The sequence below is a fragment of the Bubalus kerabau genome, chromosome 10, assembly GCF_029407905.1.
Source record: "Bubalus kerabau isolate K-KA32 ecotype Philippines breed swamp buffalo chromosome 10, PCC_UOA_SB_1v2, whole genome shotgun sequence".
In the NCBI taxonomy this organism is placed as follows: domain Eukaryota; kingdom Metazoa; phylum Chordata; class Mammalia; order Artiodactyla; family Bovidae; genus Bubalus; species Bubalus kerabau.
Window position 1 is genome coordinate 18906348 of NC_073633.1, and position 15914 is coordinate 18922261.

Sequence of the window (15914 nt, forward strand, 5' to 3'; positions counted from 1 at the left end):
TAACAACGTTTATTGTTTAATATTATCCAAGTAGTACATGTTTGGAGAAGGCAATGGCACCCCATTCCAGTACTCTTGCCTGGAGAATCCCATGGACGGAGGAGTCTGGAAGGCTGCAGTCCATGGGGTCGCTAAGAGTTGCACACAACGGAGCGACTTCACTTTTCATTTTTCACTTTCATGCATTGGAGGAGGAAATGGCAACCCACTGCAGTAGTCTTGCCTGGAGAATCCCAGGGGCGGGGGAGCCTGTTGGGCTGCCTACATGACTGACGTGACTTAGCAGCAGCAGCAGTACATGTTTAGAAAACCATAGGCAAGTAAAGTACAGGAAAATGCCAGTGTCGCCCATAGTCGCCTATCCAGTGATGGGCCCGATTACACTCTTTCTGTACATGCTTTATACCTTTGTTTTCTCTTATATGTGTATTAACATTGTATTTAACTTTTTGATGAACTTCCAAACTGCATTTTACAGCAATTGTACCATGTTACATTCCCATCAGCAATGTATGAGGGTTCAGATTTCTCCATGTTCTTGTCAACACTTGTTATTTTCAGTTTTGTTTTTTTTTTTATTGTAGTCATTCTGATGGATATGAAGTAGTCTCTCATTGTGGTTTTGATTTGCATTTCCCTTATGACTTAATGATATTGAGCATATTTTCATGTGTTTATTAATTGTTTGAATATCTTCACTTCTATTCAAGTGCATTTTCTCTTTTTAAATTGCTTTTTATTTTTAAATTACTAGTTTTGAGTTGTTAGAGTTCTTTATGTACTCTGGATACTCGATTCTAAATCTTTTCTCCCATTCTATGGATTGTTTTTTCACTTTCTTGATGGTGTCCTTTGACACATGAAAGTTAAAATATATATATACATATACATATGTGTGTGTATATATATATATATTTTAACTTTGAGGCCTTTCTGGTTTGATCACAGGTTAGGAAGCTTAGATCTCCACACTGTCCCCATCCTACCTCTGGCAACCACATAAAAGTCCTTAGAGTTCCTTAGATGACAGTTTGAAAACCACTGATTATAGCCCAATCATTCTGTAAACCTGTATTAATCCCAGAGTTAGGTACAGGGGATAGGGAATTAGTTAAGATACAATTGCCAGTAGGTTCTGCTTTAGTTAAGCAGACAGGCTCGTGAGCAATCATATATGAGTTGAGTTGAGTTCAGTCGCTCAGTCGCGTCTGACTCTCTGCGACCCCATGGGCTGCAGCCCCAGGCTTCCCTGCCATCACCAGCTTTTAACTGCAGCTAGTGCAAGTGGTGTGAGACTTGATGAGCTCTCAGAGGAGCACAGTGACTGCTGTTTTACCTACTCACATAAATGAGCATGTATGATAAGGCATTTAATGATGTTTGCAGCCAATAAATTCTAGACTCTTCTGTCCATGGGATTTTCCTGGTAAGAATCCAGGGAATCCTCCTGACTAGGGATCAAACCCAAGTCTCCAGCGTCTCCTGCATTGCCAGGCAGATTCTTTATCACTGAGCCACCTGGGAAGCCCCCTTATAAATTCCATGTGTAACCAAAGTGTAGACAAGGTGCAGGGGATACACAGAGAAGAGAGCTTGTAATGAAGCGGGTGGTAATATACCACAGGGCTCTACAGAGAAAGGAAGCCTCAGGGCCAGTAGGAGTTGGCCTCACAGATACTTGAGGCCCATGCAGAGTTCAGCATGGCTGCAGTGCTTGGCAAAGTATTAAAACAGATGAAGCAACAGCCAGGTTTAGAAAAATCTTTAAACATTGTACCCAAAAGCATTTGCAGAAATGAAAGAGGAGGGGGTAGGTGAAAGGGTTTTAAGCAGAGAAGCAACAGAACCAGTTTTATGTTTTAGAAAAGTCACTCTGACGGGCTTGTGGAAAGTGGATTGGGAACAACAGGAATTTACTGTGCTTATAGTCTTGATCAGAAAGTATGCAGACTTTTCACTAGGACAGCCTTAGCATGTTTGAAGGGTGTTTAGGAAATAGAATAAACTGAATTTGGTGAATAATTGGACGTAGGGGAGAGTGGGAGGATGGAATCAGAGGAGAAGCGTTTGGCATGGGCAGTCAAGGCCTCACTGAGATGGGGCACAGACACACATAAGGAGGAAATAATTAGCATTTTGTTCATAGGACAGCACTAAGCACCTCGTTCAAAACTCAATTCTGGGCTTACCTGGAGGCTCAGTGGTAAAGAATCCACCTGCCAATGCAGGAGACACGGGTTCAATGCCTGATCCGGGAAGATCCCACATGCCTCAGAGCAACTAAGCCCACACACCACAGCTACTGAGCCTGTGCTCTAGAGCCCACGAGCCACAGCTCCTGAAACCCACGTGGTTGGGAGCCCGTGCTCTGCAACAAGAGAGGCCACCGCATGAGAGGTCCACACCCACACCTAGAGAGTAGTCCCTGCTTTGTGCAACTAGACAAAAACCCACACAGCATTAAAGACCCAACACAGTCAAAAATAAATAAAACTATTTTTTTTAAAACTATCAATTCCTGTTTCAGACTCAATTATAAGAAATACATCAGCTAAGGTTTTAAGTTCCCAGGCTTTTTTTTCCTGGCTTCCTAGTACTGTATCTGTTCATAAGTATTTGTTGAATGAAATTTATGCATAATTATAAGAAGTTACTACTTTTTTTAAGACTCAGAAAACCAAATCCAAAAAGTAATAGTGTATGATGAGGAGATACTTAGCTAATAAATGCAGTCCTTTATCAAAACTCACAAGTCTGGCCTTAACCTTTATGATTTACCAACTGTTTTCCACTGTGTTCCCCAATGTCACATTGCTTTCCCACTACACTGTTTTACAGATGAGGAAACTGGGGGCCAAAGGACACAGCTCTTTTTATTACACTGTAACTGCCCTTGATAGAAGCAAAAAGTGACAGCTGAACATTCTGGCATCAAAGGGAAAGATTATTTTTCAAAACTGTAAAAGAAGACAACTTAGAAAGCATTGCAGACATGCCCCCAGGGCAGAAGTATATTACAACACAGCACTGTCTATAAGAATGACTCCATGCCTGTAAAAAAGAATTGAATTCTCTTCTGCATATTCTGTTTAAGTTGGCAGGGAAGAGATTGACTCCTTTTAGAAAGATTTATGTATACAAAAGGATTGGCTATTAAACCACTATTACCTTTTAAAAATTCCTTCATGGAGAATCACTCCTTAGGTTGACTGAGGGCTGGTTAACTGGGAAGCTGCTGGGGTATGCACATAGGTGCTTTATGGGAGTGGAGGTAGGGGTGTGGATGTGTGAACATGGCTGTCTCATAATACCTCCTTGGAATTCAAAGAGTGGTATTAACCAGCTCCAGAGGGAATAATACCCATTCATTTTTTGCCCGAGGGCCTTCACCATAATTCTGATTTCTGAAGTTAGCCAAGAGTAAAAGGAATACCCCCACCCCTTCCAGCATCCTAGGATGGCCTGTTGCTTTCGTAGAATGTAAACTGCAGGTAGTTTAAGTGAGACAAGAGTTGATGGCCTGAGCTGTCTGACCACCCATGCCTGCCTGGAGCTTCCCACCACAGTGGCTGACACTCTAACCACTGGCTTAAATGGGTGTTGATGATGTGGGATTTCATGTTATTTGTGACTTGTACAACTTAATGACTGGGAGACATTAGAAACTTGGTAAGTTAATACAAGTAGATACATAATAATTGTATCCTCCTGCAGTATTGTTAACCAGATCTCTGTCTCAGAACGTCGGGAATGTATAATTGGGATCCTGAAAACCGATATTCCTCTTTTATGTAAGGCAATCTTTTGAAATCTAATACTTCTTTTGAAAAGTCCAGTATGTTTAAATTAATGCAGTTTGAGTGGTTTGAAGATTGAAAATAGGTTAGCATTAAGGCCATGATTCCTTTAGTAATTACTTTTTCTTTTGGTAATAACTGTTTCTTTAGAAATGACATTAACATTCTACCAAAACACAGCAGTAATCCAAAAGTTAATGTTCTGTTCATTTATAATTATATTTAATTCATATTTATGAGTTGTTGGGAGGAAGGAGAAAGAAGGAAGGAAATTTTTAAAATGTAACAGAAAAAGCAAGTTAAAAACAGAAATTTTCCTGATAGTTGTTTAAAGTGGGAAAAAATAATTTTTTAAATACAGCTATATAAAATCAGATTTTATTAGCTTAGCTACTGCTGAAAAATATATATATTTTTATTCTTAGTGGCACTGAATGAATTCAGTGGATAGATTTTTTTTTACTTCTTTTTTACTAATCAAAATATTAGCATAAATATCCCTATGATCTTGATCTTGGTAAGTCAATTAGATTAGTGTGTTTTTTTAGACAGGGAAAATTCTGCATCTTCAGTCATTGAACAAGTAGCTTTGTGTTGTTTTCTTTGAATTGTCCACGAAGCCTGATGTATTATTAATGAATTAATTTCTTGGTGGTGAAGGCTCGTGAATAGCTTCTGTGAATGGGCAGTTGCCTGGTGGGGCCAGTTTTGGCTGCTGTCATTTAACATGTGTTGCTCTATTGTGAAGTCTTATCCAGCCGTAGGACAGTGCTCATTTAATCCACCGTGATGGGACCTATACACCCTGAGCCCATGTTGGATGCCAGGGTCAGTTATGCAGCAGCTCGGGCTGGGGCGCTGCTCTGCCTCACCGCCGAGTCGCTGTAATCATTTTGCCTGCTGTTAATTTTCCCTAAACCAGGGGAAACATGTCTGTGAGTTGTACAAATGTTCTCAAAAGAGAGTCCAAACTGGTCGGCTGGGGTGTTGCCTCCATTCCAGAACGGAGGCAGCATTCCAGGGAGTGTTAAGCTCCTTCCTTCCTCCTGGAAATGGAAGCGTCTGGGCCCATGAGATCCCTGATGTTCTGAGGTCCAGAGTAGCAGATGGCATTATGATTTTCCAAATCCTGATGAACGTTCTAACTGAACTTGTTCATTTCACAGTATGTAGTTCTATTTTTTTCACTTCCTCTCCCTTCCTCCCCCTCTGTTCCTCTCTTTGTTCCTCTCATACTGGCTAATTTTAAACTGATTCAGTATCTCCTTTAGCCAGCTTTCAATCCTCTTGTCTCTGTGTTTATTGTATGGGACCAGGTATGGCACAATTTGACATATAATTCTCAACCTGCGACTCGCAGCTGACATCACCTTTGAATTGGTTTATAAAAATGTGTAAGCAGATACGACCGACACTCCTACACCGTGAAGCCGCTGGAAGTTCTGTTCTTTCCTGTATCTGTAGCCGGCAGTGCAGGTGGCAAACGGCAGTAATTATTTTAACTAACAGTTGAGTGAACATTCAGGAGGACACACAGTGTGGCGATGGGGACTTTGGATTTCAGCAAGTTCCCTGAGTCTATCTGGATAGCGTTCTGGCTTGTTGATTTTTCAGGACACGGACCTGCCAGGTTCTTGCCCTTGAACAGTATGTGGATGTAGTTCAGCTGTTTCAATGTTAACCCTTTACCAATGAAAAAAGGAATAATTCCTTTCATTTAGGAACTGTTAAGAGCTCTTTCACTCCTGGATTTTCCTCTTGCATTTTTGTTTAATATAGTTTATGATCTACCTTTAAGATTGCTTTTAATCAGCACTCCTACACATAGAACCTGGTGAAATGGTCGTGTGTACATTAACATTATAATTTAGGTCTTGGATCAAACATGTGTAAGCTGGACTTTTCCTGAGGAAAAAAAACTAACCTTACCAGTGTATGAAATTCAAACACTATATAGGGACTAGGTAAAACCACAGGTAGGAATTGCTGAATAATTACCTTTAGACTGGCCTGAACAGGAGGCTTCCCACGAGGGTGAGCTCATTTAATGGTTCCTAAAACTCAATCTCGTGGATGTCAATGGTCATGCTTGATTATTTGCACCAGTGTTTTATGAAAAAGCAATAGAAATGCATTGGGAGGCTACAGGGAGAGTGGTAGGGAACAATAACAGGTTTTACTTTTGTAAATGAAATCCCGTTGGTATGAGACAAGCATGTTTTTTTCTGCTGTGCCTAACCCATTGAAAAGGAAGACATATGTGAATGCCAGTGTGTCTGTGTGTGTGTGTGTACCATTCAGATAGGCTCCTCTAAATAATACCGGGAACTATAGCTTATGACCAACAAGAGACCTAAAATAAAAAGAGAAAAAAAGATGTTCGTTGACTTTGGAAAAGAAGCAATTGCAAATATGGTTTTAAGAGATTATCCATTTCAAGTTTTCCACCTACTAATTTTCAAGGAATTTTATGAAACACCAAGATCTTTGCCATATGTTTAGAAAATATCTGAGTAAATGTAAGTCTTTTAAATGACAAAAAAAAAAAAAAGAAAGAAAGGGTTAGTTTTGACATAAATGACAAAGTTTATCTTCTGTTTTATCCCAGTACTGAAGAACTGCCAAAACATTTAGGAGAAAATGGGGAGGGGGGTGGGGACTGCATAATCTCAAATTTCAGAGGTTCCTTTAGAACTGTTCCTTTATATTTTGTGTTTTTTATAAGCCATCTGGTCGTGATGTTCTCTTGGCTAGTATCTAGTTCTCCTATGATTTAACAGTTTGCGGGTAAGGTGGATGTTTCAGTGGTGAAAATTCTAGCCTTTTGCCCCTGGTTCCAGGTCCACCTGAGACAAGTTAAATGAGCTGATACTGTCAGCCAGGACCCAGTGGATAGAACTTCACACCCAAACGCCCACATGTGTAATTTGTCACTTCTGGCAACCCAGAGCATGGGGTGACCCGGCGTGGAAATTGAATCATCTTTCACTTTCTCTGCTCAAGTCTTGATGTGGAGTGAGATGAGTAAGACAAGGGCTCCATGGTCTCCAGCTGAAGAGGGTCAGAGGCTTCCTTTTCTGATGACGTCCATCTGCAAGCCTTCCTAAACGAAAAGCCTCTTTCTCACCCCAGCACTGTCCATCATTGCATCCTGCAGATGAGATCAGTTCTATCTGATTGTGAAATCAAAAATAGACTTTAGGGTCAAAACACTTATTGTTCCCTGACAAAGTGGCCACATTTTTAAGTAAACTAAGTGTTCTGAACAAGCATTGATTGAATTTGTACAAGCCTGGTGTGGAATTCTGATTTACTAATATATTAACCAGGCTGAATTACTCTCTGACTGAGCACTTGTCTATCCATTTTCCACCTCTCTCTCTCTGATGAGATGTGACTGCCTTTTTCCCCCACTGGCTACAGTCGGTTATAGCAGAAACTTACAGATGTGAACATTGAGAACCTTCAAAATATTAAAACGGAGCTAATTTCCCAGAATCTCCCATTGGCTTACACTTCAGATGGGTAGATTTTTGGTTTGGAGATGACTTCTGTGAAGATTTTTTTTAATATATATATTTATTTGGCTGTGCTGAGCCTTAGGTGTAGCATGTGGGATCTAGTTCCCTGACCAGGGATGGAACCTGGACCCCTTGCATTGGGAATGCAGGATCTTGGCCACTGGACTACCAGGGAAGCCCCTGTGGAGACCTTTAAAGGCGAGAGTTCTGTTCTTTTGTTTGTGTGTGTGTCTTCCCCACACCCAAGCCCCGCCCGAGGAAGCAAGGTTTCCTCCCCAGTCAAGAGCAGATTTGCCCTGTGGATCCTGCCAGTTGTTTCACAAAGACACCACTTTAAGGCAGTGAACAGGGAGGATCAAAAAACAACTTGAGATCTGATAAAGCAAAATGTTGTACACAGTCTGACATGAAGCCATTAGAATCACAGACACCCTTCCACCTCAGCATTGTGGACAGACATGGAGCAAGCTAGGAGAGCTATGCCAATCAGTATGAACGCCAGTGTGCAGGAGCCAGGCCAAAGGAACATGAGGCTTGAATTAGTTTTAAAATGTTAGAGCATAGCTCTCAGTTCTGGGCAGACCATAGGTGACTGTCTGATGTTAATTACCTATTGGCTTGATGGCTTGACACCAAGAAGTCTATAAATAGGCTGTTAGAAAGTATGGCCATATTGCGCTTAACTTGTCTGGTTTAATCTACTAATCACAGCACAGGTGACCTCAGAATTCACTAGTGTGGCCAACACCTTGAGATTCTTGAGAATTTGTCCTTCTATCTTCTTTCCGTTTTACTCCCAGTAAGTGTAAAATCTTGGTTTGGAGGAATGTCTCTTGCACACGAGAAGGAAACATAACACAGATTAAGATGTTCAAGGCCCCTTCACCCCTAGGTGCTTCTCTGGCAGTGAGGATGGAAGAAAGTAGGAAACCAAAGATGGTATATTCCAGCCCTCTAGACTCTCCTAGTTTCTTCCCCATCATTCTTAGCAGTGCACATCTTATCTCTCTGAACAACACTAATTCTTCCAGGGTGTAGATTAAGTACCAGTCATCTTGCAGTGCCCACCCAAGCACCTTTGATACGGTAGAGGGTCAAGAAAATTGTTGAATGAGTGAAGCAATAAATAAGTAATGAATGGTTGTATCATTTTTATACAGTATTTTGTGTCTCTGCCTATCAGTGTCCGAATTCACCACCACATCATTGTCAGATTCCACTGTCATCTTTTATTATGAATTAAAGGCAAAAATTAAATCCTCAGGTACATTTTTAAAGCAAAGGTTCCTCAACCTTTTTTCTTATTTATTTATTTATTTATTTATTTTTAATTTTATTTTATTTTTAAACTTTACAAAATTGTATTAGTTTTGCCAAATATCGAAATGAATCCGCCACAGGTATACATGTGTTCCCCATCCTGATCCCTCCTCCCTCCTGCCTCCCCATACCATCCCTCTGGGTCGTCCCAGTGCACCAGCCCCAAGCATCCAGTATCGTGCATCGAACCTGGACTGGCAACTCATTTCATACATGATATTATACATGTTTCAATGCCATTCTCCCAAATCTTCCCACCCTCTCCCTCTCCAACAGAGTCCATAAGACAATTGAATAGTTATACCAGGCTTCTCCATTATTCAAAACAGAACTCTACTAAAAACCTGGACCTCAATGAGTTTAAAAAAAAAAAAAACTCCTTACCTTTTAACTTTTAAACTTTCTATTTTGACATCGTTTTAGAGTCACATGCAGTTACAAGAAATAATGTAAAGACATCCTGTGTATCCTTAACCCAGTTTCCCCCAGTGGTAACAGTTCGGAAGTACAGTACAATATCACAGCCAGGAAATTGACACTGATATAATCCACTGACTTTATTCAGATTCTGCCAGTTTTACATGCACTAGTGAGTGTGTGTGTGTGTGTGTGCACATGCACACTAGCATGTGTGTGAACATAAATAATACAGATCCTTTAAAGCCAAGAAACATCATGGTTTAAAAAAAAACTATGCTTTTGAAATAATGATTTCCTTTTTAAGTAAGTCATTTCAAAAGTGTTTTTCTCATTTATGTTGTCTCTGTTTGGAGTGTCCAACTTACCTGCCTGTTCCCAAGATAACAAAGTGTAGTTTTTTGGCATACTTACTCTGCAGCTGAGCTAGCAGCAGCTGTGGTTGGAGTTGGACCTCCTCCCCTGCCCCTCCTCATTGCAGGTCCGCACACATACACACACTCAGATTTTCTGCTGCTTACCTTTCTTTATGCTTGAGTACCTTGCTGACAAGTGCTAATAACAAAATACCCAGAGAGAGTCCAGCTGAAGTTAGCATACATTAAGCATTCTGAACTTGTCCTTTTGCTCATAGATTGTGCATAATTAATAATTAAACAGTTTCTGTTGTAATGGGTTGACCTTCCTGAACCGTTCATTATTCACAAGGCAAAGGCATCACTCAAACCTTCTTCCTGTTGTCCTTCACTGTTCCCTAGCTTGCCGCCTGCTTACGCTGCAGTCGCTCAGCATGAGGGGCTGGCCAGGTAGTTCACAAAACCTCTGAGACTTGAAGGCTGTACTCCGTGATGACCAGAATTGCTTACTGAAATGGCCACAGCAGTGTTTAATACAGCAGTTGCCTGTTCTGTAACAAGATCCAGCTTTTATCCCGTGAAAGTGAAGTCGCTCAGTCGTATCCGACTCTTTGCGATCCCATGGACTGTAGTCTACCAGGCTTCTCTGTCCATGGGATTTTCCAGGCAAGAGTACTGGAGTGGGTTGCCATTTCCTTCTCCAAGGAAATTGTGTCCCTTTAAGCAGGACACTAAAAGTTGATTTGGGACCAGAATCTCAGGTCATGACTTGTGGTTAAGGTTGTATCCACTGTTTTTGTTGCATACCTCCATGCTCAGAAGTTCAACAGAGAAGTGTCCTGCAGAAGCCCTCACGGTGAGGTGTGGCACCTAAGCTCCTAAAGACACTGACTTCTGTTAACAATTTAGAGTCTCTTTCGGCCAGTGCTGAGCTGTTGGTGTAACTGCTTCTCTAATTTACATTTTTAGAATATATTTTTTTCTTCATTTTTGCCTGAACCCGTGTTTCACAGAGAACATTTCTGATAAGTAGCAGCAAAAGTAGCAGGACTTTAGAGATGCTCTGAACCTTTGGGCATGGTTCTCTCTTGCTCTGACTCTAAGGTGGATGACTGCTTGCCCTCCCTGGGGGCCATGGAGACGCGGGAGCAGCTTTCCTGTGAGCCTCCCCATCTCCTTTGCACAGATTGGAATTAGATAACAAAATAGACAGGTTCTTGGAGATTTCTTTTACATCCTGATCTAAACTAATTTCTAATTTTACTTGCTTTTAAGCTTGTTTTTAAACAAGAAAAGTATACCTGAAAAGTCCTTCAGCGTGGCGACCACTGTCGGGTCTGTGTGTTCCTTTGGGGTGTTAACAGCCTGCGTGCTTCTGTGGGTTTGAAGGAGGCTCTCCGAGGACTCCCTGCCTCCATGTCCACATGTAGCATTCTTGACACCCACCCACCCAGGCACTAGTCAGTCTTCTGTATCTCAGAAAATTCTCCTCTGAGATACACAAGAGACATGGATTTTAAAATGAAAAGAAGTATCTGGCATTATGCATGTGAGATTAGAATTCCCCCTGCATCTTTGATGACTGATTCTTTCCAGGCACCACTGCGATGAAAATCCACTTGGTGGTTCTGCAAAGTCGACTTGTGCTGGCATTTTCACAAGTGAAATAAATTATTCATGGGTACCACCCAGTGTTCCTTAGTTTTATATTATGAGGAACTTAACAGGCTACAATATCAGGTCTTAAATAAAATTAACTACCCATGTAAAGATGTCACAGTTCCCTCGTTTTGTCTCTCATCCATGTTAAAATGACATCTTCATCAAGTTGCCCATAGTTCATCAATTTACTCTTGGTATCATACTTGGAAATGAGGCCCACATCAGCATCACATTTTACACCAGGATCTTTGTAGAAAACCAGTCTAGAATTTTAACCATCTCAGTAAATATTCAGCCACGTTAAGACACTAAGCTTTTATTTCCCTAAACATTCATCTTAAAGCAACTGCTACTCAGATACTTCCAGTACTACCACATCCCCAAAAATTTCAGAAAGGAATGACTTAGAAAAAATTAACTACCTGGTCAGAGTCCATAATTTTTGTACCTCAGACTTTGAAATATCTTTTTACTAACAGTGTTTGAGGCAGTAAAACGTCACTTCTTGAACTGGGCCTTGTAGAATCTCGCAGGTTGGTGATATATATGGCTTTCCTAAAACAGACTGGGCTGAAATTGATATAATGTTTTATTTTTGCTCTTCAAACTGATAGGACTTCCGTGACCGTTTTATAGTTCCTTTATCGAGGACTTGTCATGTTACTGTTTGCCTTGTTTCTTTTGAGCAGACTATTCCATCAGCCCCCCATTTCTCATGTCCTCTCTATGTAACACCTGCATGTAATCCCTTGAACTAGGCAAGATTTTATTTCGCTCCCATTTTCCTTTGTTTTCTTTTCCTCTTGGAAGCCTTTCTCTACTGATGAGAATTTTAACTTTATGATTACTAGCCTACCTCTCCTCTGGATGAACAGTCAATTCAAAGAGGACAGATATGCAAAAACTAAGAAATGTTTGGTTCACATTCTTTTTTTTTTTTTTAAACCTCTTTGGGATCTTTTTTTGGGGGGGGGGGCTGCTTTGACCCCCTCAGTTCCTTTTGATTTAATTGTATTTTCCACCAGTTTCCAATTGTTTGAATTGGAAACAAAGCCTTAATAAGAGTTCTAGTTAATTTTCTGTCTTGTAATTACCGATCTCATTTTTCTGATAATTGGCCACAGCAATTATATGTATATTTACTAATCACAGAGGAGGCTGTGCAATTGTATCTATCTGCCACCATTGATAATGACACGCATATTGCAGAGGTGCTTTTATCATCTTCTTTTTTCCACTACATCAAAGCTATTTCCTCTCGTTCTCAATAATGAATACATGCATGCATTTGACACAGTTGTGTGCTAGAGAAATTGTTTGGCTCCCACCAAATGCTGCATGCTCTGAGTTTCTTGCCTGCAGCGCTAGAAGGTTGTATGTAATGATATATTGCTCATCCAAATGGCCAAAGCACTCCAAAGCACAGTGAGATTAAAATAAGTCATTCCTTTGTTAATTTAAATAGGTGCATGTATCATGCTTTGCAGGGCACTTTGTGTAGGGATGTCAGGGAGGAAAAAAGCCGCCGAAAGGTATTTTTAATAGCAAATGAGAATAGATGAGAATAGAGTCATTTGCAGCTGCCTACTTTATGTGGCTCTCTTGTTCCAACTGTAGGTCTAATGAGATGACTGTTAAAGTACTCTGCAGTGTAATTTCATTACATCCTGAGCTGTTACACTATAAACACAGTGGCGCTCTCCGTCATTCTTGGAAAAACTCCTAAATTCTTAAAGCCTTCCTTTGCGAATGGTAATGGGGTTTGCTCCCTGTGTTACATGGTGATTGTGGTTTGTTGCTGTGCAGTTTCCTGCTCTCTTGAGTGACTCCCATCCCCACCCTAGTTCTGCCACTGGTCAGGGTGGGCATTTTTCATGGCATCCTTAATTCAGTGGCTTTCTCCTGTGATGAGTTTGCCTAGACTGGCAAAGAGGCTGAAATTCTTTTTTAGTAAACAGCTCTTCCCCTTTCAAAGCTTTTCTATTAAAATGAAAAAAAAAAAACCCAACTCTGACCCACATGACTCAGTTAAAGGCAAGCAGTTAAGAGCAACTGAATATACTAATAAATGTAAATAAAAAGGAAAGTGTAAATAAATAGCAAATCCAGTAAAAGAAACAAAGGTCAACAGAAGAATAATTTCACAGCTCTTTGTTAATTACACGACCATTTGTGTGTTACTTAAATAATCATTAATTTCTCATTTACACTTCCATACCTTCTTTCCACCCCGTGGCTATCATTGTCCTTTTTTCACCTCCCTTCCCTCTTTGCTCTCCTGTTTCTCACCATTATAAAATGTGTGTGGCTTTAAAGTTGGCATTTTTACATAAACGTGAAAGAGGGTATAGACGGTTTTTTTTTAATTGGATGAGCCTTATTTTCCTTTCCACATGCTGGTGAATCCTTGTTATATAGTCATCTTTATTTGCTTCTTTGGGATGGGGGGTGGAGGGTATAAAGAAAGACAAGGAATTGCTGTGACTTTTGATGACTTGTTTTTCCTCCCTCCCAGGATTCGCCCGTCCTTCCGGTTGGAGAGTTCTCCGAGCCATTTGTACATTTCATCACTCAGTGGTGAGCCTGTTTGCAAACATGCCATGCCCTCAATGTAAATGATACATGCCATTAACTCGGCGGCTCCGCGAGACCTTATGGCTCTCCCTGCTTCCTTTTGGAGACGGGAGGGACTTCGGGGCCTTGGGCAGATGGGGCAGCAAAGCTGAAGGAATTGTTCAAATTATGTAAACGTTATTTACACACAGGGTCATAAACGTACTTTAGAGGCTTTTTCCTGTTTTAATAAACTTCTGAGAATCAGGCTACTTCTTTGAGCACAGATACTGTTGCTATTCAGTTGTTTTGTTTTGTTTTGTTTAAGAAATATACAATTTTATAGCCCCTGTTGCACAGACATGTGAAGCTTATTTTTATTAATGGAACCTCAAGTTACCCATAAAAATGCCTGTCACTTAGTGGAAGCAGAATAGTTTATTAATTCATCGGATTTTCGGTAAATAACTTTTATCTTTGGTCATATTTTAGACAAAATACTGGTGTCCCATTTCAGTGAATTTTGATGTTAGAGAGGTTATGAAAACGTGGTTCCATTAGGCCCACTTTAACCTTTGTAAGTACTGAAAACCACAGGATTTAGATTAAAGGGGCCACAGAACCTCTGAGTCTCTAGGCAACCCGTTGTCATTTTACATCTGAGGAAGCAGGTGTAAGGGTTCTTTTCCAGCCGTCTGCCTTTTTCTTCCCCATAGAATGAAGTTTTCTTTTATTACCCCTTTCACATCATCCGCCTCTCCCCTACTGGGACACACCCCTGTGGCCCTGGAAGGCCCAGTTCCCCCACTGCCACCGTCCTGCCTGCTCCCTCACCCTGACATGGAGAGAGAGGGAGAGGGAGAAGGAAATTGGGAGCATAGAGATGACCGCCCCAAAGCAGGAGACATGACTGATCGGAAGCTGTTCTGCACATTCTGGAACTCCTTCCTAACTGCCTTTACTTCTCTTTCCCTGCTTCCTAAAGTCCTCATTTCATCACCCCTTCAGAATCACGTCCACTAGTGGAAGATGAGCCCTTCGTTCCTGTGGTGCCACAAGAGGTGCACTCAGGAGTCCTTGCTAACCCTGAATAGCCGAACACTCTCCCCTCCCCCTCCCCCATGAGCCATCTGATGATGATGCTCAAGTGAAACCAAGAAATATTCCTTAATATAAATGTCAAGCTTTATCACCTTTTTGACTAAGTGTAATATGTTACCTCTTAATAAAAATGTCTTATGTAGTTTATATTCCATAGAAAACATATGTGGGGAAGAGATTTTTAACCCCCAACTTCTAAAATTTTTATTAGCACTATTTCTGTTTATTTAAAATACTTATATAATATTCCATAGCTTATAAAAACTAATTTCATTCTGCAAACATTTTATTTCCAAAACATGCCATGTTGTTAAAAAGCATACATATTGGTTAAACACTGGAATCCTAAGCTCATTAATACTAGAACCATTATCTAGAAATATGTATTAGTCTTTATTTTCTTTATGTGGAATTCCTAGTAACAGAAGCACATGATGGAAATGTCCCATTTTGAAATGTATACATTGGAAAACAACCCATGCAATTCCTGAGCTGCCTGGAGCTCTGGGTTTGGGCATCACCTGCTCAGAGATGTTGGGTTTGTGCCCTGACCACCCTGCTTATCTTGCTGTGTGGTCTGGGACCAACCTGGGGGTGGGGCCCATTCTGAGCAGATAGGGCCTTGCCTGCCTTCTGTCCAAAAAAATTGATCAGCTGTTATATTAAAGTTTTATGGAGACAGAGGGAGGGATAACCTGTGTTGAAATTTCCACAGATGTCAGGCCGAAGCAGAAATGATAGTGGGTAATAGCCTTGTTTTCCCAAGAGATGCAGCTACTTTGGAATGTCAGATTAGGAGTGTTACCAAATCCACTGGTGAGACAGCTTGAATTACTTGCTAATGGATGCAGTATTTGAGAGGTGCATATGGTTATTTATAGGGAAGGCAAATGTCCTCAATGTCATTAACAGTTCGTAACTACGGTTCTTATTTACCAAATGATCATTAGATCTCTACTTTAAAAAAAAAAAATGCTGTCAGCAAATGCAGAGATTGTATGTTTGTTTGTTTTTTTCTTGCTTGTTTGAGGTTCACTCATATGAAGAAAAAGTGTCTATAATTTTCCAGGTAACAGAAGCAGCAGTCTCTTTTCATGACTTCATCCCACAGATGCTCTGAGTTTAGTATAAATTGGCCATCAGTAGGCAGCTTACCCATGGTTACCTCAGTCCCACGAGTGGGTGCT

At 40.7% G+C, this 15914-nt stretch overlaps 1 protein-coding gene across 7 annotated transcripts in view; it reads left to right on the forward strand.

Annotated features, from left to right (window-relative positions):
• The window catches only part of MAP2K5 (mitogen-activated protein kinase kinase 5), a 266322-nt gene that overhangs the window by 206036 nt on the left and 44372 nt on the right, over nt 1-15914 (forward strand). For all 7 annotated transcript variants that reach the window (XM_055536808.1, XM_055536809.1, XM_055536806.1 and 4 more), the window contains one exon: nt 13589-13650. In XM_055536808.1, the coding sequence (XP_055392783.1) occupies nt 13589-13650 (62 nt within the window). The remainder of the gene's footprint in view (nt 1-13588; nt 13651-15914) is intronic.